This window comes from Pteropus vampyrus, unplaced genomic scaffold, assembly GCF_000151845.1.
Source record: "Pteropus vampyrus isolate Shadow unplaced genomic scaffold, Pvam_2.0 Scaffold115, whole genome shotgun sequence".
Classification (NCBI taxonomy): domain Eukaryota; kingdom Metazoa; phylum Chordata; class Mammalia; order Chiroptera; family Pteropodidae; genus Pteropus; species Pteropus vampyrus.
The window spans coordinates 54,731-71,955 of NW_011888896.1; the positions used below are offsets into that span (position 1 = coordinate 54,731).

Consider the following 17,225-nt stretch of genomic DNA (forward strand, 5'->3'; position numbering starts at 1 on the left):
GCATTCTGGGGGCAATTAATTACTTTCACGAGTCTCAAAACTATGCATGCATGTCCATTCCACTTCTAAAAATTCATACTTGAGGAATAAGGATGTGAATAAAAAGGTAGCTATAAAGATGCTCACCATGGTGTTATTTAAGATAGAGAATGCTTAAAGTACAGAAGAATATGGTATCTGCAGCATAGGGAATATATAAGGTATATAAATATCTAATCACTATGTTGTACACCTGAAACTAATATAATATCGTACATCAGCTATAATTGGAAAATAATTTTTCCAACTATAATTGGAAAATATGGTATTTGGAGTCACAGCTGCTAGATTCAAATCCTAGTTTTATTACTTTTCACTGGGATACTGGGCCTATTACTATTAATGTCCACATTTTTAAATAATGGTGATAATAGAACTGTTTCACAAGGTGGCTATGAATATTTAACAAAATACATTGAAGGCACTCAAATAGGGCATATTGAAAATGCTCAAAATGTTAGAATATGTCCATTATAATGAAAAATTAGAAACAACCTACATATTTAAGAAATTGTTTCTTCTAAGGAATGTAGTGCTAGATATCAATTAACATGATGTTATAAATGAATATTTGACTCGAGAAGATGTTTATTATGTTAAAAGGAAAAAGCAGGCTATAAAGTAGTATATGTGATCAAATTCAAGAAGATGTTTCTTAAATGGTATCTAGTATACTTGAACTTGTTTTGAATTCAAATCCATTTCTCTCCCCCCAAATTTAGTTGTATTTCAAGAGAGCAAAAATCAAATAGTGCTAATTTCAGTTCCTTTACATCCTGGGTTTGGGGGATCATGGAGAATTTTTCCTGGGCGAATACTTTTTGGTATTTAGTGTACTGCAATACAAACTTCTGTTCTAAATAAAATAGAAGCACTTCTTGAACTAACAGGTAAAGTCCTCCATGCCATAACAAAGTCCCAAGATCCCAGCTAGTCTCATAATGCTTCTAACTGCATATATAATTTACAAGTCAAGAAATACTACAGCTATCAGCATTCCAATGCCTGTAACAATTTTTAAAAGTGTGAAGTATGACTCTAATGATGTTTATGATATTCAAAAGAGATGTACTTATAATTTAATATAGTAATGTGGACTGTTGAAAATGACATTTGCATAAGGTAAAATTACTGCTAAATGTTAATGCTATCTTGTCTTATTAACGAGAATCACTTAAGGGTATTGAATTAGTATGACTTCAGTTCTAATGTCTGAATTGGTGATTCAACCGATCTCCATAGCAAAAAGTTATCCTTACACTTTTTCAGCTCATAAATCTCTGAATGCCTAAGAGATAAACTATTCGTTACCCAGGTCTGTTGCTAGTCCAACAAAAGTCTACCTCTAATCCTCACAAAGTTATTTAATTACCCTTAATTTTAATCAGTTGTGCCTACGTGCTTACACTGAGTATTACTAATATGGGAATACTTCAAATCTTTCCTAATTTAAAGTTATAAAATTAAGACCTTAGACTTCCACCAAGGGAAATGAAAACATAGTCATATGTCTATGTTACATATAATTTTTTTAGTACTTTCATGTCTATCTCATTTTATTAACAACTGTAAAATGCAGGATAAATAAATCTCATTCATTTTGACAGCTTTGAATCTTTCTGTTATGGAAGTTTTTTCTTCAACTTTGGGTATTCATCTTTGGAACTCAAAAAGGATAGTGATGTGGTTTGTAAAAACTCTGAACAGTCAGAAGGTGGTGAGTACAGAAAAAAGACAAGAGAGAAGAGAACGAACACTCACAATCAAGCACCTCCTGAGCTAAATGATGCCAATTATATACAGCTGGAAAATGCTATAAGCTGCTAACAGAGCAGAGCTTGGCTATATGACAAGTGTTTTCCTCAACATATGTAAAGGTAAAGCCGACCTCACCACTTTGTGCCTGGGACAGGTAGACTAAAACTCAAGGAGATTAGCATCAGTTTCACAAGATCAGATAGACTGACTATTGACTGTTCTTTGTTTTTAGTCAATGGATTCTAACTGGAGTAGCAGGTTCTAAAAAAAAAAAAACAAACTTTTTTTTCCTCCTTTCTCTCATAGTGAAACACAGATTTGTTGTGTCTGGTTTGAGACAGATAGTAAGTTACTTATATTCACATAATTGCTTTCTGGTTGCATTTATGATTACTAGAATAGAATTACAAATACTCCACTATTACTTCCAGTCCTCAGCCAGATGTGAATCTGCTCAGTTAAACAAAGACTTAAACTTAAGATTCTTAAGATTTTTTTTCTCATTACCTTTTAATTTTTCCTGACTAGTGTATGAAAGACAAGAAGTGAGTACTGATTAAGGTTTTTAAATCCAAAAATGAGTGAGGGTGGCACTTCTTACTTTCACAGTTCTGAGACAAGTGCCCACTGCTACATAGGAGAAAGTCCTGAGGGTTAGGTTTCAGTTCTCAGAATTGCAATCCCTAAAAAGTGTTCTGTGCTCTAGAAATGTTGCTCGCAAACTCCAAATACTTCTAGTTCTCCTTTTTCTCCCTTGAAGAAATATATTCTTGTGGCCCATTTTTCATTTCTGACTTGGGATACCCCAAAAGGTCATTTTGAAAAGTGCTCCACCTTTTTTCCCCACACTAATTTTATTAGCTAGTCTAAAAGAGATAATTTGCCATATTCGATGTTTTCATGTGTTTTTCTGTTGAGTAAGTGCAATCAATTACAAATGTTCTCACAACACATCTCAAAACAAAATGAATTAGGAGTCATTACATTTGAAAGAAATTAACACCAACTTACATGGAAAACATACACAAAAAAGACAAATTGGTTGAAACTTTCACAATAATGGAAATGTTTAATAAACTTAGAATGATGGGCTTATTAAACTATAGTATTATTTACAGCCATAATTCATCAACCACAAACACAATAATGTGTTTGCATGGCATGCTACAACAGAAGCTTTATTCAGTTCATTCAGAAAACGTTGGCAAAATAAATTTCAGTTGCAAATTCACAGATACAAGCCTCAAAGTATAAAGTTGTATGTAACAAAAAAATACAGGTAATATTTATAACAATAACTTACAGATACAAACTAATGATAAACTACAATTTCACAAAGAATTGTAAACATTTTGCACACTTGTCAGTCCTTCCTTTTAGGCAAAGTGCTCTTTTGATGACAAATAAATTAACAGATACACACTAGAGTGAACTATTTCCAGACAATACAAAAAAAAGTTTTGATTTATTTTCTTCTTGTAAACATAAGTTTTACAAAAAATGAAGAATCAATAAAAGTGTCTTGCAGGCCAACTATAGATACATACCTGGGCAGCAAAATGATGTTGAATATGCTTTGGGTGTTAAATAAAAAATTAACATTATCTTTTCAATGGTATTTTATACATAATAAATGACAAGTTTATATCCTTAATCATTTCTATCCCTGAAAAAAGAAATTAGGTATGACTTATTGGCAGTTGTGTCATTGAATGGGGTAACAAGGGCTGGAGTCCAAGAGTTGTTGGTGAATGAGCTACAAAATAGAAAGAAATTTATGGATCAGTTTTGTGGGGTGAATAAAACTGATTTAAAAACAAACAATAACAATCCAAGGCAATGTGCTTTCATTACTCATTACAGCTGAGGGCACCAACCTATACTCATTCCGCTGACCTCAGCAGAAGCATTAACTTGATCGGCATAGTCAGTAAGAGAATCCAGAAATGGTTTACCCCGAAATACTTATTTGAGGCCGCAAGCTTTTGCCACTTTAATGTCCTCCATCCATACCCCATTCACTGCACTTTACCCTGCAGCCAGAAAGACACATATGCTTTGTCTGCAGAGATGTTGCTAGCTTTCATATGAAGGTGTCTGTACAGGATGAATGCTCCTCCCCATCCCCCAAAATTCTCCTCTATGAATGCTTAACTGCTTCTTCCCTGAACATACATCAAAACACCTTTGACTCAGGCAATACTACAGTCATTTATGTGAACACACAGCCAATTTTAATGCTAGTGTAAGTAAATGATAACAATGGTATCAGCTCTGTTTTTTTAATTATTATTATTTTTATTTAACCAAAAGTTAAAAAGAAGATTCCACTCTCAGCAAAATCTATGTTGCTTCAAATCGAACCTCCCTCTGGAGCAACCAAGAAAGCTAGACAAAATGTTTAAAAATCCGTCTGAAGGCATATGAAAGAGACCAAAGCAGTCAGTCCTAGAAGTCAAATCCCAGAAGAAAAGGGAAACTTGTAGGGGGAAGATGCTTTCCCCCTACAATTTTGGGGCAATTTCGAAATAAATGTCTGGGAGGTTGAGAAGTTTAGCAGAACTTTCCCGAGACTTTGGCTGGGTGGTAGAAAACAAATATGAAAGAGGAGCCCTAGTTAAAAACAAAAGAAGAGAAAATACAGGCTTTGTCTGGGATCTCAAAAGGCTTAATACAAGTAGTAGTGACCCAGAAATACACCAGCCCTCCTGAACAGTGATGCCTGATTAGATTAATTTGATCTCCCTTTAGCCTAACTAAGTGCCAAAAGCAAAACTAAATCTTTTCTGGTGTAAGACATCATTCAGAGCCTCAAATTATTTCTAGGTTTTCATACCCAACATCTGAAGTACAATACAAAATAACAAGACAAACAAGGAGACGTAACTTGATTGAAAACAAAGAGGAAAAAACAAAAACAATAGAATAAGCCCACAAAAATCTAGATATTGGAGTTCGACATGTACTTTAGTATAACTATCATTAATATTACAATAATTTTATAAGGAATAAAATGACAAAATAGATTATTCCAGCATAGAAGTGGAAACTACAAAAGAATCAAGTAGAAATTCTAAAACTGAAGATATAATAACTAAAATTAGAACTCAATAGATGAGTTTTACAGTATATTAAGTAATGAATTAGTGAGCTGGAAGAAAGGTCAGAAGGAAATATCCAGACTGAAATATGAAGGTCAAAAGGCTGGAAAATCTGAGATTTTTTTCCATAAGGGCAGAAACAATATATGAAGAGACGAAGCTGAGACTTTTTCATAATGTAATACATCCAACTACATATTCAAGAACCATGTATGGGAACATTATAATAAAATTGAAAACTAAACAAAGAGAAATGCTGGGGAAAAAAGACATTCACTTTCAAAGGAGCAAGAATAAGACCAACAGTTGACTTCAACAATAAGTGGTATCAGGTTAACTATCCATATTCTAAACAACAGAAACAATGGAAGCCAGGAGACAATGTTATCATTTCTTCAATGACTGAAAAAATTAGCTGCCAATCTAGATTCCCACATACAGAGAAAATACTATTTACAACTGTATGAAAACAAATACTTATGACTAAACCTCACAAAAGATGTGCAAGATTACTAAACAGAAAACTCTAGAATATAAAAGCATTTGAAGACGACGTAAGTAATAGAAAATCAGACTAAGTTCATGGTATAAAACATTATATTATTAAGATGGTAGTTCCCTACAAAATTGATCTAATAGATTGCAAAGGGTGGAGAATAGGTAACACAAGCTTAAATAACAATGAAGTAGGAAGATTTGTACTATTGGATATCAAGAATTATAGTCTGACCATAATTAAAATAATTAGGTATTAATATGTAAATAGACCAATTAAATAGGATAGAGGATATAGGGACTGACACATTATATGAACATTAACTTATGTCAAATGTGGTAGTACAAAGCAGTTTGGAAATTAGTATTTTCATCGACATAACAAAAAAACTTTGCTCCAATCTCACACCACATACAAAATTCAATTCCAGATGTACTGTAAATATAAATGTCAAAAGTAAAAGAGTTTCTAGAAGACAACATAGAAGGAATATCTTCATTATCTTTGAGTAGAAGCAATTTCTCGAATTGGTCACAAAAAAAGCACTGCCCATGAAGGATAAAAACTGTTGAAACAAACTAAATTAAAATTGAGAACTGGTGCTCAACAAAACATACCCTTAACAGAGTGGAAAAACATAAGCCACTGAATATGAGAAGATATTTGCAACACATATAATCATCAAAAAACTTACATAGCAAGAACTAAAACAAATCAAGGTAAAAACAAAACAGACAAGCTGATAGATCAATAAGCAAATGACATAAATAGGCTCTTTGCAAAAAAAGATATACAGATGCCCACTGAAATAATATTCAATCTCATCAGTCATCGAGGGAAAGCAAATTATAGTAGTGAGATGGGCTAAAATTAAGAAGTCACAACCGTCAAATGGGCTAAAATTGAGAAGTCACACCAAAACCAAGTGTTGGTGAGGATGCAGAGCACCTTGAATTTTCAAATGCTGCTAGCCCAAGTGTAAACTGGTTCAACCACTATGGGAAACTGGCAGAATCAACTCAAGTTGAATATATATGTGGCCTATGACCCTATGTTCCATTCCCAGGTACATACCAAATAGAAGTGTGAATTAATGTGCACCAAAAGGAATGTACCATAAAGTCCATAGCAGCATATTCACAAAAGCCCAAACTAGAAATAGCACAAATGTCTATCAACCGCAGAGTGGATAAATTGTGGTATATTCCTGTAGTAGAATTCTACGTAACAATGAAAACGAACAAATCACTAATTCCCGCAACAATACAGATGAAACTCGCAATGCAGTTGAAAGAAGTATGACACGTGAGAATACACTCTGTACATTTCAATTTATGAAAAGTTCACAAACAGGCAAAACTGAAACATGATTTTAGAAGTCAAGGCAATGCTAACTTTAAGGAAAAAGATAACTCTTGGGAAGGGACATAAGAGAGGCTTCTGGGTTTTAATTAGGTTCTAGTACTTCATCTGGGTAATATTCACATGGATATGTTCATTTTATTAACTTATCAAGTTGTATACTTATTATGTGTGCACTTTTCTATATGTGTGTTGTTTCAATTTTTTTTTTAAAAAAGCTTTTTTAACAAAACTAAGTAAAACCTAATCTAAAAATCTGAGTGTGAATACTTTCTCTGATGATAGGAAAATAAATTATTTACATATTTATCAGGCAAAAAAACAAAGAAAAATTTTTTTCCTAAGTAAAAGTCAAGCACTAAGAGTTTCAATATTTGCATTTTAGCTGTAAAGTGAGAATTAATCTTGTCCCTTAAAATACAGTCACATAAATAAGAATGGTTGGACAGTTTTGCTCCCTACTCTATCCTCCCCCCCTCCCCAATATTTTTCAGCTACTGAGGTAATATTTCAAAATATGAGTCTTATCAATAACCTAATATTATAAGTTGTCAGTTATTGATTGCTTGAGAGACAGCTATTAAATATTAGGATACCTACCATCCATATAACTATGCAGCGCAGTTAACATCGTCCCATCTTGGGGCACGTAAGCAGAATAAGCCATTTCTTCTAACATGGGTGGAGACAGCCTGGAGGGTGGGACAGCTGTGACTGGGGCAGAGGAGGAGTGATTAGGGCTGACGTGTTTCTTGTGGCGTGCTCTACAATTCTGAAACCACACCTGAGAGGGAAAAGCAATGTAGCTATGTCACATATCAGCTCCTGAGAACATTACCAATTCAGTTTAAAAAGGGATGCAACTCAATTAGATCTACCATATAAGCACAGTAGGAATCTAAATACATTTTTAAGAAGTTCTATAGACAGAAGAAGACACATTGTTACACAAATACCAATGGTCATTTTCTTTGCTCAAATAACTATCTGGTGATTTACTTGAAAGCCAATTCTATACTAAACCAATAGCTTTCAAAATAAAAAGAAAGGAAAGGGCTCAAGAATTCCAGAAAGGTTTCCTCAGTTTGACTGCTGGCATTTGGCACAAAGAGAAAAGCAGAAAAAAGCCTTTTTAATCAGAATTTTCAAAAAATACACTACTAAATGTATACTTAGACACCTGGACTTATTTCAAATCTTTTTTCAAATGACTAAAATCCCTACTGAGAACTTAAAGCTTTCTACAAACCTCTTGATTCAGTTATTCCAGTCACATTTTAACCTGCTGACTTCAATTTCTCTTAGTGTATACATAAGCTATTCCCTAAGAAATATGTTAAGGTCAGGTTTATAAGAAGAAAAAAATTAGTGATATATTTTTGAAAATTTTAATTAGTTTCAAGTATATCGTACATTGGTTAGACATCTAAATTAGTGATATTTAAGTAGAATAAAATACAAACATCCACTGGTTAAATAGTTCACAAAATGTAAGCTAAGCACTCTATTGTCCACTCTATCACAGAAATAAAGGGAGCAAATTCAGAGCAAGTGGAGTTTTAGTTTTAGGTCAGGGTAAGTAAGGTTAGACTTCCCAGAATACTTCCAGTAATGAACCTGCCTGTGTTTGAACTCCTTAACATTGGGTAAAACTTGACTATAGAGTTTCTCTATTAATATCTTATAGCATTTATTTGCCATCACACTAGACAATTCTGTCACAAGAAGAAAGAGAAGTGGAGGGATGAAAACTTTAAGGAAATTAGGTTAAGAACATTTTGGGACTGGGAAGGAGGCCAGGGAAATATCGGGGGCCTAAGTCTCTGCCTAAGGCTGTTGATGGCACAAGGGAACTGAGGGTGAATAATGTAGAACAGAAGGAAGCTGCAAGATTTATATGAAAAACTTGGCTTTATTTCTAAGACACACCCTGCCCCTGGGACTCAAAAATAAAGGGCTGGCAAAGTATAAACTCAAGGGGTTAAAGCTAAAGGAATAAAAATTAATCATGTAATGGGGTATGCAGTCCTGAGCAAATGCCTGAAAGGGAGCACCCAAGGAATGTTTCAGGAAGAAGGCTTAGGCATATATCAAAGAAAAGTAGTGGGAAGCCACAGCTTTCTCCTCCCTCATCTTCTGGATTGATAGACTCTTATAGACCTGTATACAGAGACCACACCCCAAGTGTCCGGTCACTGTTCTCTCCACAGGCTCCTTCACTTTATCACCCACCCAGCCAAGAAGATATACTCACACATTCTCCAAATTATAAAAGAGAACTGCTGCCACCTGCCTTTTCCCCAGGCAGCACCGAGAAGACATATACTCCAGTGACTACATATAACCTAAAAAACACGGCACTATTGTTCCCAAAGTTTCTTCAAAAAATCTTATGTCTCCAATAGATTATACATTAGATGGAAACTATTCAATTGTTTAAAAAACAAAATCCTATATTTATTGGAAATAAATACGAAGACGACATAACATAAACAGTCGAATAACTACCTTAATGCTGACTACCGAAATGGAGAGGATGTAGAAGAATGGCAGTATTCAGGATTCATGTGGGTTGAGGAAAGGGAATTTTCACATGTAGCTCCTGGCAGTATAAACTGGTAGGAACTTTTTGGAAGGCGATTTCTGTGCTATCAGTTAAAGGCCTTAAAATATTTTATCTTTTGACTCAACAATCACATTTCTAGAAATTTAACCTACTGAAACTATTGAATAAGTGTGCAAGGTATGCATAAAATGTTTACTGCACCATTTTTATGATAAAAAATGGTAAACTAAATAAATTATGCCATGCTCAAAATGTGCAGCAATAAAAATGACGTAGCTCTTAAGATAAAAAGATATTCTTAGAAAACTGAAAGAAATAGTGGTTAATCCTGTTTCTGTAGGATATACAACTCATAATTCACCTATCTGAAAGGGGATGTGAACAATGATTATATCTAGATGCAGAATGTAAAAGTTAAATCATCCATCTTTATTCTGTGATTTCAGTACAATGACAATCCACTTTGTTACTAATGAATGCCTCTGTAAGCAGACTTTAGCTAGTAAAGGTGAGACTGTCTCTGTATCACACCATAGTTTCTACCTGATCTTTGCATATAACTTAGTTTGCATATTAGAACAATAAAGGCCTAGTAATCAAAACTCTTTAACTTTCCTAAAGTGTGCCTAAGGCTATTAAGTATGTTGGGCGGGCTAACAGATCATGATTACTGTTTGAGATCATAGTAATTAATTCTTCAAAAATACTGTGAAGGACTATATATTTAAATCATATACATATATGTAAAAATACAAATAATATATTTGCATGCTAGTATTCCTTTCTTTGCCATCTTATCAAAAATATTTTAATTAAATCCTCACATATTAAAAGCCACCATCCAACAATATATTCTCTAAGTTCTACTATGTGGAATCAAGTTAACTTGCCCATAATACTGGTGACAAAACTACCAGAAAAGAAAATTAAATGAGAGATGTCTGTCTGGGGTCTTTACTTCTTCAAATAATTAGAAAGGTCTCAGAAAACCCTCCATTTTCCCTTACTTCCAACTTCAAAATAATCTAATACATAGTAGTCCTGAATCTGACTTAGCTGAAGCAGTCACTACCATTGAATATACAGAATCTTAGATTGGAAGGAACCCTCAGTCCATTGAGTCTGAATGACCTCGATGAAGGAAGTTTCACTTCCATGCGCAGGACACTGACTGCCTCCACTGGTAGCCCATGCCATTTTTATAGCCTTTCCTAAGAATGTTCTACATTATGAGTGATATCTATCTTCCTGCTTTCCCTTGTAGACACATCTAATTTTGTTGTCTGCCCAACAGCCTTTCACATATATTTAAAGATACTTATTCTGTTTATACTGTTCCTTCCCTTACTGTTAACTTCCATCAGTATGCAGTCAATAAAATATTTCTCAATGAATTCTAGACCACTATCCCAGTTAAGTCTCTTTTCAAAAAATTACTACTTTGCAGGGCATCCCAGCTAATCTGTCTATCTCTATCTAGCCTCTCTCAACTCTAATTCTTCCCATGTACTTATCACCAGCCCTTCCCTTTTCTTCCTAAAATCAAATATGGTTTTTGCCTGCTCGGGAGAGAACTCTAAATTCACAGGCCCCTCCAAATTCCTTTCCAATAGTTTCCTCCCCCACAATTTACAAATATAAATCTTACATTCCAATAAATTTGCTCTAACTCATCCTTTCCTAGCTTTGTTTACATCACTCCCTCTATTTGAATCTTTAACAAAGGTCATCAACACCCCTTACACACATATACACTCACTCACATACACAATCACAGAAAAGTAGGAAAAAAAATACTGACCTCAGAACCAGATCTAGCTTGGAACTGCAGCTGTCTTTTTTAGCCTGAGGATCTCAGAGTTGCTGTGAGCACTGAATGAAGTAATTTGTGCAAGGAGTCATTTAACAAATGGTAACCAGGCCTGAGCAGGATAATTATCAGGTTAAAAAAAAAATTGATTTAGAGTGTGAAGGGACCTAAAATGAGAAGCTAATGCTTTGACATTTCTTCATCAAACAATGCACACTCAGAAAGACCTAGAATAGAACTTTTAGTATCTCTTGATTAACCTTTAAAATTATCACCTGTATTACACGTCTGCTCAAGCCTGTCCTTTCTGCCAGTTTCTGGAGGGTCTGTGCATCTGGGTTGTTGTCCTGAGCAAATTGTGCTTGCATAACCTGTAGTTTTAAAAATGTAAGTGGTAAGTAGCTAAAAATAAGAAGCTAAATCTTCTGCATTTTGATGACGGAAGAGAAGACATGTACAAGAAAATGGGATACTTGTATTTTATTACTTGAAAATCAATATTGGAATGCATAAATGAAAAGAATGCACATTTTTAAAATTTACACACAAGTTGCTGAGATATTGAAAAAACCATCCATTTCAACATAAAACTTCTCTCAACTATGCTGTTAAAAATAAGCTCACCTTTTCTTCCATTCTTACAACTCATAAATAAAATGCAACAATAGTACAAGTCTATTTACTGTTTTTTCCATTCTGTTAAAAATAGCTAGCATTATAAAACTTTTAAAAATACAAAAATCATTTATTGCTTTTATCTCCAACCTCTACTAAGCTAAATAAACAGTGTCAAAGCCCCTATTACAATTTTCATCAGTCTGCAAATAGTACAGAGCACAATAAATGGTTCCACTTCATCGTAACCATTCTGTCATTAATTGTTTTGAGCACTTGCTCTATGCAAAGGCATATCTGGGATCTTAAAAAGAGGCATCTATCAGCCCACTGAATAAGAATTTATCAGGATCTAAACATCTACGTATTGACAAAGTTCCCCAGTGATTCTGATGTGAACCTTTGCATTGGAACCACTGTGCTAAGTGCTATGAGATAGTGACACATGAAAAACTGTCCCTGATCTCAACTTCCTGGGAGAAAGATACAGACATGCCAATAACTACCAACAAAACAAGGTTAAGGGAGAGGCATTGTGGAGGATGTCAGGGGGTAGTACCAGAATACAAGCACAAGCTAAGGGCTTTCAGATTCTTTCAGAAAAGGTTAATCATGGGACTCAAGCAGGAATTTGAATTTTATTACTTAAAAGTTGATCAATAGAGGGAAGTATAATAAAAAATTATAAAGAATGAAAGAGGGAGTCAGTCAACCAATATGATTGTGTCATCCACAAGGATGGTCTGGGGATGGGGTAACTAACCAACCTTAAGCACCCTTGATATCATTTCCAAAAGCAAAAATAACTGCATTCTCCACTCTGCTCCTCATGTAATACTATCTTCAGCCACTGCACTTCTCACAGGATAGCTAGATAATTCACTGGCAGTCTAGCTCTCCATAGCAGAGAGTGAGTTTCCTGAGGGCAAAGGAAATGTCCTACTCTTCATATCCCCTTCCTGTCACAAAGTATGTGCTTAAGAGTTTGTGACTTGACAATGTGAGGAAAATCTGAAGATAGTGTAGTGAAAAAGCCCAATGTTGTTCCAAAAAACCTTATAAGGTTTAAAATTATATAATATTTTTCAGTTAAGGTCTCTGTGGTTAGTGACTCTTCTTCTAGAATAAGGTATTCCTGGCTTCATTTCCAACTCTATTTGTCCACACACTCACTCTAAACACATGTATTTTTGCTTTAAAAAATGGGCAGAATCAGCCTAAAAATTTATAATCTCGCTCAGTTCACTACATTCTCCCTTATTCCAAATGTGTTATTTCATGTTCGAATAGTTATGTTTATAGGAGGTTGAGCATGTAAATCCCAAAGAGAAAAAAGAATGAGCAAATTCATTACATCTTTGTTTTTTAATTTTTCAAAGAGAAAAACTGAACAGATATGTAAGCATTTGCTTCCAAAGCCACTATTGATGACTTGTAAAACAAAAATGGGGTGCTTTTCACAAATGCATTTCAAATTCACAAGTTTAATAAGGGAACCAAATTACATTTAATAAAGCAATTTCTCATCAAGAAATAAAGCAAAACTTAAATCAACATTGATGGTTAGTAATCGGAATATGCTCAAGGACAAGTAAGATGTGCTTATCAAGGTTTAGTCTCACAAAAAAACCTTTTAATATTGACTGTTTTATTATTCTCCAGTCAGTAATGATGCCAAAATCCACCCTATTCCTTTTCTGTGCTCTTTTAACATGGTCAAGGAGTGGGCCTTTGGAGACGTTCATCATTTTAAGGCCAAAAAATCTATCAGAATTGTCAGGAGTCTGCACAGTAGCAGCTGACCAACTCCATCTGAAAGGTTAAAGTAGGTGCTAACCTAAGTATGTTTGACATTAATAATTATTGAGCAAGTGCTTCTAACTATAATAAGCAAACCATAATATTGGCTAAAATTAATTAAATATCATTTCTACAAATGAGACATCTGAAATATTTCTGCCAACACAAATAATATTTTATTTTGTGATTCTTAAACTATATTTTTTCTCTATATAAGTTTCTAAAGAAGAATTTTGGGAAATTATCTTGTTTATTCCTACCATTTAAATTTTCTCTGTCCAAAGCAGGAACTTCATGAATAGTCTTGACTTACAGTTCACCTATAATATTTTATGATCTTGCTGAATTCATGCACTACTTGCATATATTCAACTTTCTGAAAAGTAGGACAATTTGACAATGAGAATACATTGCTTGATTTATTAGAGTTTCTGGCCAAATATAATGATTCGATTTTTTAAAAAAATCTACAGCCATCTCGGTTTTCTAAGTTATAAAGAACCACTTGAAGACAAGGATTCTGTTTCATTTGTTTCAGTCATCCCTGATTTAGATAAATGCTAATATTGAATAAATGAGAACACACTTGAAAGCATATCATTTCTGCTTTCAGTTTTTAAAATATAATTCTGATACAATTTTTAAAAATGCACGATTCATATCACATTTTCATATAATAATGCATGGCTCAGTTTATGAACATTTGCAATTAAGATTATAAGGCTATCTACAGAGTCAGAATCTCACTCTTTTGTTCTAGCTGCTACTGCTGCCATTTAAGCAGAGTTTTGTGAAGGCACAGCTCCACTCATGGTCTCCTGGGAGGCCAAGCAAAATTAAAAGACCAGAACTTTGGGGAAAGGGTCCAAATCTCTTCTCTACCATTCCCTTGGCAGTCTGCCTTGAGGGGAATTCTTGCGCCTCTCAGATGAGGCTACCTACATCAAGAAATTGTAAGAGTTAAAGGAGATAACGTAGTGAAAATGCTTGTCATAGGACTTGTTACAAAAAGCCCTCCACAAATATTATTCCCTTTTTATTTAATTAGTATTTATTATCTTCCACATGAGATTGTCTATACACCTAAAGTGGTTTCAAATTTTTGCATTTTAATCATGTTTTTATATCAAATTAGAGTTATCAGCCTTATAATTAAAATTGTAGCCAGCCCCTATGAGAACAGCAGATTTTAAAAACAATATATTTCTATTAAAGATTCTGAACTCAGACACCTTCTGGCTACTGTATATTTTGCTGTCAGATCTGGCCCAGGCACTCATGTCTCCTAACTTAGAGCTTTATGTGATCTCATTATGACCCAATGAGGCACCTGAAAAAGCTAGGTTCAAAGGGAGAGATTTCTTTCAATTGCCTTCTCTCTCATTTATTACTTATTAACCATGTGTTCTACATCTAAATTAAGAAATCCAAAAAAATCATGAGTGGCTCTAGATTTTAATACTAGATATATTTCCAGTACTATTAAGTTGCCTTGAATATTTATGTCACGTCAAGTTTTCTTTCTTAATCATTTTCAAAAATTCTCTTCTTTAAGCACTTGTATTCATCTTAAATACTGGCAAGTCTTAGAACACTATATGTGATTTTTCAAAAATTACTTTCACTCATTTGTTAACATTATATAAATATCCTTTAAAATCTGAGCTAAGATGGATACAATGTGTAAAGCACCCAGACTACATGGTAGGTGCTCAATAAATGTTACTTTACTTTAACATAAAACAGATACCTCAGCCATATTAATCTTTTAGAAAACATGATTTTGCTGAAAAGATGCCAGAAAAAATCATTATATGGGTAGACTTAAATATAAAGCAAGGAGTAATTATTTAATAATTTTCTTGACAATTTACATAAATCAAATTTATGACAATTATATTTAGGGCAATTAAGCTGAAAATAATCACTCCTTTTTCAGGAGATATAATCAACCTTTAGCATCAGATTATAGAATGTCTCCCTCTATCTCCTGTGAAAACAAGAAAGGGTCTACTTTATTGGAGCTGATCAGGAGATTCCTGTTTATGGTAAGGCATATTCGATTCTTTCTTACTCAGAAAATGTATAATCTTATCTATTAAAAGACTCATTGTGGTTTGTTAAAAAGATGAACACATTAGTGTCTCATAGACTCACATGCACACTGTATGGCTCTTTCTGTTGAGTTTCAAAATATTTTGTCTTCTATTTCAATTATATGTAGTAAGAATGCCTGTGTTAAACTGATTTTCCCAGGAAGTCAGGACAAATAAACATTTTATTTCCACTTCCATATCAATACCAAGAGACCTCGGAAAAACAAAGCTTAAATGACTATGTCATACCATATCATGACTCTGGGAATACTGATAAACATTTTAGGGCAAAAAGTATGTTTTCATACATTCGCCAAGTTAGTTTTCACAAAAAGCATAGACTAACCTTTTTGAAAACATAAAAGTGATTTAGACATTATAAAGATAAAGTGTTTTTTTTTTTTGGTAGGGAGGGGCTTCAAAAATCATAAATTCATTGTCACGTCTACCTGGAGCTGATCTGCTGTAAAGCTGGTCCGAGCTCTTTTTGCTGGTTTTGGATGATTAACATCTTGCTCTGTGAGGAGGGCACCTTCGACACTAATCCCATTACCTACATTAAAAAAAAAAGAAAATACACCATATATGTTGGTAACTCAGATGGGGCCATCAGTCATGCAGTAATAGGTTTCTTGCATCTCTCGGCTTGGAGTGAAACTGTATACTTCTCGATTGGCAAATACCTTGAGTTAAGTTTTTAAACACACTAGAAATATATTGTGGAAACAACAGCCCACATGTAGGCTTGTATATTTAGTCACAAGTGCCAAAAGTTAGAAGTCCACATCTAAGGCTCATCCTTAGGAAGGCGAAGACAGGGAAACAATTAGTTGCAAAAGGCAAAACAGAATTCTAAACTCAAGGCTACTGTCTGAGAATATGGCACGAAGCTAATATACATGGCATGGTTTTCCTTGTAAATAAACAGATGGACACTATCACTAACAATACAGCACTTAATGAGTTTTACCACAATTACACTGCACAAAATAATGCATTAAGATGACCTTAGGAAAAATCATTTTATTTTTGTATTCAGTGTTCCAAAAGACTCAAAAGTATTTTAAGGACATATTTACCATTTTCCACTTCTCTTTTTAAATTATCCAGCATGCAGTCATAATGCACTCTGCAGAGGACTTTTTCTTCCACCAAAGCAAACTCCTCTCCTGTGGAAAGTTGCCTTTTGCAAGAAAAGCAGGCAAAGCATGCCAGGTGATAGACGTTGCCCTTGGCCCTCCGGACCCAGTCAGTAGAATGGATGTGCCTCCCACAACGAGAGCAGCGAGTTCCATACCTTCTACACAAATAGAAGGGTGGGAGGTGAAGATTTTAATGCTCGGTGAGGTATTCATCAATCTGAGATGAAACTAATATATTACTCAATGGATTAAGCTAAGTATTTAAATCTTTTGAAAATAACACAACAATCAATTATTTTTCTGTTAGTCAGTATGGTAAGCAATCAAGATGAGATATATAGTCATCACTGATACCTGTTTATATAATAAAAACTTCTCATTGTTACTTGAAAGATTTGATTTTTTCTTTTAAAATAAATAAAATGAGTTTCAATATCCCT

At 34.1% G+C, this 17,225-nt stretch overlaps 1 protein-coding gene across 1 annotated transcript in view; it reads right to left on the minus strand.

The window, feature by feature from the left end:
• Positions 1-2,839: 2,839 nt before the first annotated feature.
• Positions 2,840-17,225, minus strand: part of LHX8 (LIM homeobox 8) — a 22,372-nt gene continuing 7,986 nt past the window's right edge. The window contains exons 5-9 of the mRNA XM_011365688.1: positions 16,723-16,943; positions 16,093-16,196; positions 11,408-11,503; positions 7,357-7,540; positions 2,840-3,553 (exon numbers count right to left, since the gene is read on the minus strand). Of these exons, the coding sequence (XP_011363990.1) occupies positions 3,477-3,553; positions 7,357-7,540; positions 11,408-11,503; positions 16,093-16,196; positions 16,723-16,943 (682 nt within the window). The 3' untranslated portion in view covers positions 2,840-3,476. The remainder of the gene's footprint in view (positions 3,554-7,356; positions 7,541-11,407; positions 11,504-16,092; positions 16,197-16,722; positions 16,944-17,225) is intronic.